Source organism: Protomyctophum parallelum (assembly GCF_964188405.1).
Source record: "Protomyctophum parallelum genome assembly, chromosome: 9".
In the NCBI taxonomy this organism is placed as follows: domain Eukaryota; kingdom Metazoa; phylum Chordata; class Actinopteri; order Myctophiformes; family Myctophidae; genus Protomyctophum; species Protomyctophum parallelum.
This window is the reverse complement of record NC_139706.1, coordinates 34,355,448-34,368,120: the sequence shown is the minus strand read 5'-3', so window position 1 is coordinate 34,368,120 and position 12,673 is coordinate 34,355,448. Positions and strand designations below refer to the sequence as shown.

At 42.0% G+C, this 12,673-nt stretch overlaps 1 protein-coding gene across 1 annotated transcript; it reads left to right on the top strand.

The window, feature by feature from the left end:
- Positions 1-7,257: 7,257 nt before the first annotated feature.
- Positions 7,258-8,607, top strand: LOC310865083 (tubulin alpha chain-like; the record flags this gene model as incomplete). The annotated part of the gene is made up of 1 exon (XM_083774079.1): positions 7,258-8,607. The coding sequence occupies one exon, from the start codon at positions 7,258-7,260 to the stop codon at positions 8,605-8,607; it is 1,350 nt and encodes a 449-aa protein (XP_083630205.1).
- Positions 8,608-12,673: the final 4,066 nt, after the last annotated feature.

Sequence of the window (12,673 nt, the reverse complement as noted above, 5' to 3'; positions counted from 1 at the left end):
ATGCAACAGTCCCCACTCAGAGATACAATACCATATGTTCAAGTTAATTTAAGTGATGACTATGAGGCATTCTTATGGGCTGAAATATTGTCTTTGTCTGCCATGAAGGAAGGGAATCCAATTAAAGCAGCTGTGCAGGTATAGTATTGTATCATGGGTATTTGCAGAAGACGATTTTGGGGGAAGACCCTCAAGGATCTATACTAGGCCCCCTCCTTCTTTCCTCATATACAACAAATGTATTTGCCTCAGAGCAGGGACTTTTGGGTTCATGTAGTTGAGTACATTAATATGAGATCATTATTTTTTCAGAGATAGCTACTTTAAGACCTTTTACTCAAGTGGGTTTCTAGTGGGAAACTTTTACCAGAGTAATGTTCCATGCAGTGAGATGTACATTTACAATTTACATTTACATTTACTTGTGCCTTTCAGGTCACCGTCAGATTGCATATCCTGCAGGAGAAAACAGAAACAGAAAAAAAAGACAGAGAAAGGAATGTGATTTAATGAGCCTTGGCTCTAAAGGAAGAATATATAATAAATCCATTCCGTTTTAGAAAGATTAACTACTTCTACTTGTGGCTGACACCGCTGTCAGAATAATGTGAATTGTAAATCTATATCTGCCATAAATATGGCTGACTATGAAGAATATAATATCCTGCTGTTAGTAAACTATAGTGCTACTGTATGCAAATGAGTGCTGGGAGTTTGATGCGTGCGTGCGTCTGTGAAGTCAGACATTTGTTAATAATACCACAAGAGAAATTCAGTTTCAGCTTTACCCAGGTGATGGCTACTCTTCTGAATATCAGACACTCAAGATAAAGCTGTGTGTGTCGTGAGTGTGCATGCATGCACTTGTGGCCATGCGCAAGAGTGTGTGTGTGTGTGTGTGTGTGTGTGTGTGTGTGTGTGTGTGTGTGTGCGCGCGCGCGCGCGATTGATTGATTGAATAGTTTAGTACACAACAGCTGAAAGATATAGAGAGGGCGAGGTGAACCGAGTCAGTCGGGAAATTCACCTCGCCCCTGATGGAGAGATATCAATCATTTCTGATCACATCTGACTGTGGACTCCAGGCAAAAATAGCATTTTATGTAGACATAGCACTATATATAGTATATGCATAGTTCATTTATAGATATTCCACTGTTAGGTTCTTACTGTAGCTTACATATGATGACTATTTTTATGTATTTGATGTATTACCATGTTTTTTGTTCTTGCATACTGTAATTCGCTCTGGATTAAGAGTGACTGCTAAATGCCTAAATTGTAAATTACACAAAAATGTAAAGCAGCAATGGAGTACAGTCAAACACTTTGTCTAAAAGGGATAGCACCTCCTTGAGGTCATGTTCATACACATGACGTGAAAAATAACAAAATTCAATATCATCACAAACAATACACTATGACTACATAGTAAAGCTGCTTGCATTTGAGGAGTTCCACATCTGTCTGTTGATCATCGCATCCAGCCTGGCAGCCTCATTATGCGTTGCTATGTATGTGCAAACTTGTAGATGAGCTAGGCGGGTTTAGGTTTCATTTGCGGTCACATGGTCAGAGTCAGCTTATTTCACTGCATTCAATTAGCAGGGACGGTTATGTGCTATATGTGCTCAGTGTGTGTGTGACAAAGTGTTTGCCTCTCCCTGAACGGTGTGAGTATATGAGCCGCGGATTTGAAGTGGCTTCATATATCTTTCAATTTCATCCCCAGTAGCCGTTTCCTATAACTCCAACACTCCATTCACTTATCTACAGGTAACTGCCAAGAGAGAGAGAGAGAGAGAGAGAAGGGGCGGGGGGCGGGGGAAGAGAGTGTAAAGTAATATTCATTTCATTCCCACTCACACACCACACATGCACGCAAAGACTGTGAGATCTCATAGAATTAGAATTGTAACTTACTTTCATGTCTCCGTCTTGCATCATAACATGTTGGGCAGGGTGGGGGGGTCATGGGGTCATGCCACCTGGACACCTAAATACGGTGCATTCATTTGAAGTTGGATGTCACAAGGTGCCCATAGACAGTGTTAGGCCCAAACCAGAAACCACACCAGCTGCAACTCCTTGCAACTACTCACAACTCCTTGCAACAAAACAAACCACATCAATGCAACTCCTTGAAACATGCCATTGGAAATAATGGTTGCAAGTATAGTTGCAAGGAGTTGCATGGCGACCCTCTGGTGTGGTTAGGGCTTTATGGTCAATACCCTTCATCTCTGGCATTGCACATCATCGTTGGCCTGAAGGATAGAGTCTTGCCAATAAACATCCTTCTGTCTCCCTCTCAGCTTTCCTACTGTCCATCTCACCTACACTGTCTCCCTCTCAGCTTTCCTACTGTCCATCTCACCTACACTGTCTCCCTCTCAGCTTTCCTACTGTCCATCTCACCTACACTGTCTCCCTCTCAGCTTTCCTACTGTCCATCTCACCTACACTGTCTCCCTCTGGTGCCATGCCATTTTTCCGAAGCCCCGATGTTCCGAAGTATACCGATGTTCCGAAGTACCGATGTTCCGAAGGTTAATTGATGTCAATGAGCAGGGTTGTTGAGCCTGTGCTGAATGGTAGGCTCAACAACGAGCCCCTCCGCATCTCAAAAAAATAATATTGGTTGTTGATATTGGCAGGATACTCAGCCAATTCACAACGGAGTGTTGTTATAATTGGTATATATTCCCTGAAGTGTCTACAGTCTACAGTGTCTACAATGTTCAAGGTTATACTTTATTGAATCTTTCTTGTGTGGCTATGCACACGCTACACAGTCGCATGGCCAGACACGAAAAATAAATCAATAAATCAAATCAACAAATAAAAAGCCCTTGGCGGAATATATCCACGCGAGGCTATAGTGTACAGGTAGGTAGGCGGCAGGCCTAAACATAAGAGTAAAACTGTACTTTAAGTAGGCTATAAGAAATAAAAGAAAGTCCTGAGGATGGTTATCACGGGTGCAGCGAGGCGGCATGCAGGCTTATATAGCCGTGGCGTATAGCACATTATATAACCCGACATGCGTGCTGCTCTTATATCTTTCGATAAAGGCAAATAAAAAAGCATGATGTACCAATTATATATACTGTAGACACTTCAGGGAATATATACCAATTAACAACACTCCGTTGTGAATTGGCTGAGTATCTTGCCAATATCAACAACCAATATTAATTTTTTGGGATGCGGAGGGGCTCGTTGTTGAGCCTGCCATTCAGCACCCCGGAGAGCGCTCATTGACATCTTCGGATCAATGAACCTTCGGAACATCGGTACTTCGGAACAACGGTGCTTCAGACTAATGGGTAGGCCCCTCTCAGCTTTCCTACTGTCCATCTCGCCTACACTGTCTCCCTCTCAGCTTTCCTACTGTCCATCTCTCCTACACTGTCTCCCTCTCAGCTTTCCTACAATGGGACATTGGGAAAATAAAAGACGTTTGCTCAAACACTCAAGCATTGCATTGTGGGTTTGCATACTATAGAAGCCGTGAAGGGAGCTGATAGGCCGTTCTTCATGTCAATCAATCAAGTTAGCTATATTCAAGTGGCAGATGCCAAAAAGAGGAGGGTTTTTGTCATTTATTTTAATAAATATTTTTCAATATTTTAAATTTTAACTTGTTTAGGGGCATGACATGTGGTCTACCTACAGAGCCTTTGTGATCTACTGGTAGATCACACTCTACCTTTTGGGCACCCCTGCAGTAGGCCCACACTGCCTCCATCTCCCCATACACTGTGTCCCTCTGGCTTTCCTACCTAATTGCTCCTACACTGTCTCCTGCTCAGCTTTTCTACTGTCTGTCTCTTCTACCCTGCATGTCTCCCTCCCGGCATTTATAATGTTTGTCTCTCCTACCCAATCTGACAGGAAATATAGAATCAATGAGGGAAAAGCTAAATTGCATTGCTGAGTCCAGTTTTATAAGGAACCTTGAAACACTGTGTTATACAGCATAGCAGTGGGCGTGGTTTTCTGGCTCCACTGAATAATCAGCCATTCATTTTTCCTGTAGAGATTTATATTTAAGCAATAAGCCACGAGAGGTCTCAGGTTATCGGGTATTTTACAATGGCTGGGGGCGTAGTCTTCTACCCCCCAGCCATTGTACTGAGGCGAGTACTTAGCGTCAAAATACTTTAGGCAGGGCCGAGGTGAGTATTTAGCATAGTAGTACGTTGTCTTTAAATCAAACAATGTCTTTCTCTGTCTTTCTTCACAGGTTCAAAGCCGTATGGCGGGGTATCAAAATAAAGTCTCTTCTGCTCAAACAAAACAAGTGTCTCTGTCTTCTTTCACAGGCTTTAAGGTGGTATTAACTTAAATCATCATTCCTAAAACGGCATCAGATGGGAGCGGCCACGCTCATACGGTGGGTTTTCTTTGAACAGTCTTTTAGCTTTAGCTTCTCAACAAACGGGGAGTGCCTCTTCATAATCAAACAAAGCGACGATAAGAAGTGAACTTTTCCTTACGAACTTAAGTTGCAGAAGGCTGTTTGGAGATACGAGGTTTCCCGTCCACGTCTCGATCCAGAGAGCTAGGTGAGATACAAGGTTTCCGTCTGCGTCTCGACCCACACACACAGCACAGGGAGATACAGGATTCCAGCCCAACATTAATACTGGGGGCACACGCTCCTGCATGTGCTTTCAGCCCCGCTCCTACTCGCCTAGTAAAGTGGAGATACATATAAGCATCCAAACTTAAACATTTCAAATGTGCATCTAACTAAAGTAGGGGAAGAGTGCGGACCCTTACCACTTACCAGAGCCAAATACAACACTTGCTGCTCGTCAACGACCAAGGTAAACCAGCCAGTCTCAGTGTCAAGTTCAACTGTGCTTTTTGTACTGAGCGTTTGACACTGCACGGCTGACGCTGATTGTTGATGAGCCGGGTGGCGGCATCATTTCCACCTGCTGGAGAATTAGGTTTGGGACGTAGACATTGGCTATGCCGCGGCCGAGGGCATTTATACTGTAGTACTGTAGGCTTCCGTGTCTGAGATCGTGGCGTCTGGCTGGTCACCATGGTTACGTACTAATTTGTCTGATGGCTTTCTACTGAGATTCCACAATACACACACACACACACACACACACACACACACACACACACACACACACACACACACTACATTCAATAAAATACCCTTTGTTTTCATTTACATTTATCCACAGGATCAAAGGGTTTAGGAAGGTTCATGATTCACCAGGATCCTGGATGGCTTGATTCTAGGCTTAAAATCATTGATATAAATACTTTTGTAAATCTCTATGGGCCACACGCCCACTGCTATGCCCTATGTTACAATAGACCAATGAGCATGTAAAACACATAAGTGAAATGTCCCTTATACACAGAGTGCAGGATTTGCACAGCATGGTGTGACTTCATTATTCACAGTGGGAACTAAATACATATGTATGAAAAACACACCTTCTCAGTGTGGTGTGCAATGATTATTATTCTTTTCCATGCATCACACCAGAGCTCTTTCATGGAAAGAAAAAAAGAGGGGAGGAAACCTGAGCTGAATCGGTCAAATTAAAGGTGAAATATCTAACATTTCTACTTCATTTAATACCTGTAAATATCTACAGGCCAGGGGATATAAAAAGTACTGTTACGTTACTAGTACCGGTGCCTGAGCAATAGAGCAAGAGGCAGCACTGGCTCCTCCTGACAACTATTGCCAGGTTGTTTGTTCTGATTTCTGAAATTATTTTAATTCATGATGTGAATGTACAGTGTACAATGCTTGTAAGCCCCCACAACATGATGTGGGCATTTTCTTTTAGCAATTACTCATTAGTCATTAGCACCCAAATGCACACAGACATAATGTCTATAGCCGCAATCTCAGTCTTGTCGACTTTACATCATTGCATGGGATATGGATCATATATATTTTAGTTTAACTGCTACATGGAGTTACAAAACCAATGGTGAGTTATGAACAGAACTGACTATGGTCAACATGTCCAACGTGAAATCGGGTAGACACAATGTGGGCGTGTGTACACGTGAGTGTGCATGTGCGTGTGTGCATGTGCGTGTGTGTGTGTGCTCCAGTGACCACTGACAAAGTTAGATGCGCTCATGGTTACTAGCTTTATTAGCTAAATTGATTCCATGTCGAATCCTGCTTGTGTTTACCTTTGCCATTGCATTTTTACCGCATGGTGTGCCTACAGGTGAAGGAAATGCTTTCATTTTGGGCTAAATCTAACAAGCATTATTGTGTGTTGCTTAGATCACGGTGTGTAAGGTCAATGTTGTGCAGCCTGACATGTTTTTACCCTACTGTAGTTTTTGCAACCTAAACTGGATAACAAACCATTAACCAACAACCTGGCCTATAGGATGTCACCCCTCCTTTATCCACTTAAATCGCAACATCCGTATTCTGGGGGGAAATAAATCTTTGCAAGAAATAGCAGCTCTACAAGCTCACAACGTGTCGTGTTGTGACATGGTGTGAGCTTGTATTGGCTAAAGAGAAGATATTTAATGTAGAACAGACAGATAATAAACTAGCATAGAGCCCTGAGGGCCTCCACCCAACAACATAAGGAGATAAGAGCGTCCAAATAAATGCCAGCTTATAAATAAATAATATCTCAAATTGATATAGCGCTTTTCGGAGAACCTAGAGATGCTTTACATGGGGTGTAATAGGAAGCAACACATAAAAACGACTTTATTAGTGGGGAAAAAATAAAACTCTAAGCTAAGGCTAAGGAAGGAAATGGAACAGTGGAAAGAGATAGCTAGGGAAAGCAATATTGAAGAGGTGGGTTTTGAAGGTTTGGAGGGTGGGGGGCCTCATCTCTGAGGTTTTGCGTTCATTTCACAGGGTTGCGGCAGCAATGGCAAAAGCTCTGTCGCCCCAGGTACGGTAATTGATCTTTTTGGGGACCTCCAGGAGGTTTGTGTCACCAGACCTGAAGGGGCAGGAGGAGATCGCAGACGTAGGGGGCAGCCATATTGTTTAGTGTTTAGGAGCTTAAGTCACTTTATAACCATATAGGGAAGTTTATGTGAAACTTGCATGCCTGTGTAAATCGGTGTTGTCAGGCAATGGCTTGTCAGCCTATATATAAGTCGATGTAGGGTGCAGAGTTACCAGATACTTCAAGATCAACGTGGAATTTTGAGACATTAAGCATAAAGCAGCAAGTTGAGTAAAGCTTAGAGCAGCAAGAGTGAATATATTATTCAGATATGCGTGAATGTATCTCCATACATCTCGGGCAAGCTGGTGTCCAGACTGGCAATGCATGCTGGGAGCTATATTGCCTGGAACATGGAATCGAGCCGAGTGGACTAATGCCTGCTGACAAGACGATTGGAGGCTCAGACGATTCTTTTAACACCTTCTTCGCTGAAACCGGGGCTGGAAAGTACGTGCCCAGAGGTGTTTTCGTAGATCTGGAGCCCACTGTCATCGACGAGGTGCGAATTGGGACCTACAAACATTTGTTCCATCCTGAGCAGCTGATCAGTGGAAAAGAGGATGCAGCCAACAACTACGCCCGTGGCCACTACACCATCGGCAAGGAAATCATTGAAGTGGTGTCGGACAGGATCCGCAAACTGGCAGATCAGTGCACAGGCCTTCAGGGCTTCTTGATCTTCCGCAGCTTTGGCGGTGGGACTGGCTCAGGTTTCACCTCCCTTCTGATGGAGCGCTTGTCTCTTGACTACAGCAAGAAGTCCAAGCTGGAGTTTGCCATTTACCCTGCTCCTCAGCTGTCCACTGCAGTGGTGGAGCCTTACAACTGCATTCTGACCACCCACACCACTCTAGAGCACTCTGACTGTTCTTTCATTGTGGATAATGAGGCCATCTATGGCGTCTGCCGTAGGAATCTCGATATTGAAAATCCGACCTACACCAACCTCAACAGGCTCATGAGTCAGGTTGTGTCCTCCATCACAGCCTCCCTTCGTTTTGATGGGTCTCTTAATGTAGATTTGACAGAGTTCCAGACCAACTTGGTGCCATATCCCCGTATCCATTTCCCTATGGTCTCCTATGCCCCTTTCATCTCTGCTGAGAAGGCTTATCACGAGCAGCTGTCGGTGTCCGAAATCACCAATGCCTGCTTTGAGCCAGCCAATCAGATGGTGAAATGCGACCCTCGGCATGGCAAGTACATGGCCTGCTGTCTTTTGTACCGCGGAGATGTAGTGCCCAAAGATGTCAATGCTGCCATCAGCTCTCTCAAGGGCAACCGTAAAATCCTGTTTGTTGACTGGTGCCCAACTGGTTTCAAAGTTGGCATCAACTACCAGCCCCCAACCTTAGTACCTGGTGGAGATCTGGCCAAGGTCCAGAGGTCTGTGTGCATGTTGAGCAACACCACTGCTATTGCTGAGGCCTGGGCTCGGCTTAACCACAAGTTTGATCTCATGTACGCCAAGCGTGCCTTCGTTCACTGGTATGTAGGTGAGGGTATGGAGGAGGGAGAGTTCTCTGAAGCCAGAGAGGACATGGCAGCTCTGGAGAAGGATTTTGAAGAGGTTGGACTTGACTCCGTTGATGCTGGGGGAGAGGGAGAGGAAGAATAAGGTTAAGTAATTTTGAAGGACTGGACCATGGACTAGATGGCGGGGATTACATATCCACGATGGCCTGGGAACGCCTCTGGGATCCCCAGGAGGAAGTTGCTATGTTGCTCTGGAGAGTCAATGGTGGAGATCTCTGCTGGAACTGTTGCCCCTATTGTATTGTTTCTTTGCTGTAATTAGGTTTTACACAGTTACATTGTTGTAATATCTAATGTATTTCCTGTTTTCATTTCTAGGACATTTCTATGGACCGGGGAAAGACTGAAACAAACAAGCAAACAGACAGAGCTAGACAAAGAGTTAGATAGACCCATAGACTACAATATGGGCAGACAGGGGAACTAAGGCAATTCAAAGGAGGACAACAGACAAATGAACCAAACCCAGAACCAAGGTCTGGGCAGAACTGAAATGAGAAGATACTGGAAAACACTTGGAAACAGACTTAGGTAAATATAAGCAAATAATACTGAGAATAACTAGAGAGACTGTCAGGAAGGCAGACGGAAAGCATGATGGACAAGCTTAAAAGCAGAGCCAAACAAAGAGAGACTTAACAGTAAAACTGAGAATCAATAGAAAATTAACAGAAAGGGAAAATAGACTAGAGAGAGAGATAACAGACAAGGAAGATGGAAACAGACCAGAAGTAGGTCGGCAGACATGGACAAGACGGATAGACAGATGGATAGACAAGTAGACAGGCACAAAGTGAGACAAACTAAGGGACAAGACCAGCCAGTCTTTGCAGGCAGGTGAGCAGACAGATGGATAAGAAAGACATGGCCAGATAAACAAGTAGGGGAGCTGGTGACCAGTGGGTCAGGACTATAGTAGGTACAGAACCACGAACATGACATGAGTAATTTGGACTACAGAGCGAGAGTCGGGTCACTGAAGAGCAGGCCTTGGGCGACTTCAGCATGCAGTGACCACTGTATCACCGGTGGCAGTTCTGAAAGTTGAGATGGCCAGTCATGCAGGGGAAGCTGACATGGAGGTATAGATGAACTATTCCATAAATTTTTATTTTAGTAGTCAAGACGGTTTCTTTGGTCATTATGTAAAAGCAGTGAAATGTTGAAAAGTGGGAGATAAATTAAGAGAATAATAATGACAATTATTAGATTACTAATAGATATTTAAATAAATAAAGATGGCAATAGTACTCGTAAGGAAAGATGTGTAAGGGTAAAAACTAAGAGAGCATGGAAAGTGTGCAGTATATGGATAATAATTTAGATGGATATATAGAATTGCAATAAAAGGTATAAACATATACACACGTATACATAAGTGCAAGTTACAGTATGTGCAAACACAAATAATGGGTATTTACTAAGACTGAATGCATTTTTTTGTTTCTTTTTTATTTCTTTTTTATTTGTTAGCCCTTGTTCAGACAGCCTCAAGCTCTTTATCTCAGAGCTTTGTACACCTTAGGCACGGCAGTGACTCGGCTGCATCCCGGTTCAATCCTCGGCTCCACATGGGTTATTATTGAAAGAGTCCTTGAGCTTGTATGGTCCTGAATGCTTGTGTGAATGTAATGCGCTTTGGTTTGCGCAATGCAGTTTGTGTTAGAATTAGGAATATGGAATTGGCTACTTTTAGTTTTTTATTTAGTTTTAGTCTTAAGGACTATGAGAAAAACCTTGATTTATAGACGCTGAAAAAGGTAGAATAAAATAATGCAAGACCTCATATCATTTATTAATTTCAGTTTTTCGAAAGCTGAAAGAGTAGGATGAATGCATGGCATTAGTTTTGGTAAAAAGTAGGCTATAAAATGAAGAATATTTTTGAGGGGCCCCTCCAACATCTGGCTTTCAAAATGATGTTAAATGACAGCCAAGTCTATGGACTTTTAATGTCTGTTTAGACTTTAAACAAATATTACCAGGCACCTCTCACTTCACACAGGTGTGATTTATTTTACATGCAATTCTATTTAGTTTTAGTCTTTGCATTGTTAATCTTATGTTTTTATTTATTTTTTATTTAACATTGAAGATGAAGGTGAGGAAGCAAATTCTAATGAGCTGATGTATCATGATGTATGATGATAAGAGCGCCTCTCACTTCACACAGGTGTGATTTTTATTTATTTTATTTCAGTTAATTAACTATAATAACCCAGAATAATCAGTCTGTTGCTGGGTGATGTTTGTTCTTCAGAATCGAGAAGAATGAGTCATGCAGGGACGGGAGGGAGAGGGGGGTACTGCCCATGACTCTGACATCCCATTACTCTGATTACGTGGCTTTGTGTGTGGTTAGGGACAGGTGTGTGGTTAGGGACAGGGTTAGTAATGCACAAGTCGGACCAACACGCCGTCGGACTAATGGCACGGCACCACCCAGGTCCTCGGAAGCTAAACGTTGACCCCAAATGGGGGATACATGACACATGTATCCCCCATGTATGTTTTTGTTGTTTTCTCTGACATTGTGAAATTTTTCGGCATTAGGGTCATATAACCTCTTGTCCTTTCATTGCTGTGGTGTTAAAATGTATATACTTGATATATTCATTAGTTTGAGTTTTTATATTTATATTTCTGTTTAGTTTAGTTTTAAGACTGCATAAGTAGTTTTAGGTTTTATGAATTTACTAGTTTCCAATTAGTTTTTATTTGATTTTTGAATTTGTTAGTTTTACATAGTTAATTTTAATGTACATCTGATTTATAAAAAACAAAACAAAAACAAAACAGTTTTTATTTTAGTTCCACAATTATTCTTTATAACTTATATCAACTCAGGAGAGTGAGAGTGTGCAGGAGACAGGAGTCATTGGCAGATCTTTTGAAGTGTGTGGAGAGCATGAATTGAGCCAGGTCCCAATTGCTGTTTTTACCTGTACATTTTAAATGTATTGTAATCTCATCTATGATTGATCTATTTCTCAAGTGTGCCACTACTGCTACCTAAACATTGCTATGCATGAATCACCTAGAATAATATATTGTTTGGTATATGCACAGGTGGTTTATGCATTCATATGCTACTATTCAATGTACTGTATGTGTATCTGTGAGTGTACTTCCTTTATCTTTTTACTGTGTATACTGTAACTTTTGGGAGGGTTCTGGTACAGTACATACTGTATATGCAAGACATCATATATTATGGTATTAATTTCAGGTACAGTATTGTGAGGAAAGACTTGATTTATAGAAGCTGAAAAGGGTAGGATGTAAATAGTATCTGAAATGAAGATTCCAAACAGGATAGCAGCCCCAGTCTATCTACTTTTTAGAGCTTGTTTAGAGCACTTTAAACAAACTACCAGGCAGCACCACTCACTTCACATACGTGTGTGTGTGTGTGTGTGTGTGTGTGTGTGTGTGTGTGTGTGTGTGTGTGTGTGTGTGTGTGTACACATTGTCAATAAGCATGATCACACATAAGGTATAAGCCTATAAGGGATTGACTCTGGCCTACTGGCATAGCAGATATAGACAGGCAGAGAGAGAGAGAGAGAGAGAGAGAGAGAGAGAGAGAGAGAGAGAGATAATGGCTCTTCCCTATATTAGAACCAAAAAGGGAGACTAGCCAGGCATATTGGCATTTATTAGTTTATTTTTTTAGCTTGTGTCTTTTTTTGTGTGAATTAAATCTCACATTCACCATCCCTCCATCTTTTATAACACCACCATTAAAGCTAAATAAATACAATTCTGGCACAAGTGTTGGAAACTCACGTTTAAAAATATGTATTTAATAGTGTGTTCAAAGAAGTTGACGAAAAACACATTCATGTGGAACGTTTATTGCAAAGAATATACCAGTGAAAGATCATAAAAAGACGATTTGCAGTATAGCTTTAATGATTGGCTAACCACTTAACTCTTCATGTTAATCATCCAATCAATACCTTTCTCACTTCCAACCACTCTGAGCTTGTTGGCATTCTCATGCCATTTGTCCTTTAATGTAACGTGTGCATGAATCATGTCTCAATCATCTAAACCTCATCAGTCTTGGTTTTTTCTTCTGTAACTTTCTATTTGTTTTTCGTACTAATTAAGGTCTGATTGGCAGACACAAGGAACACTAATTG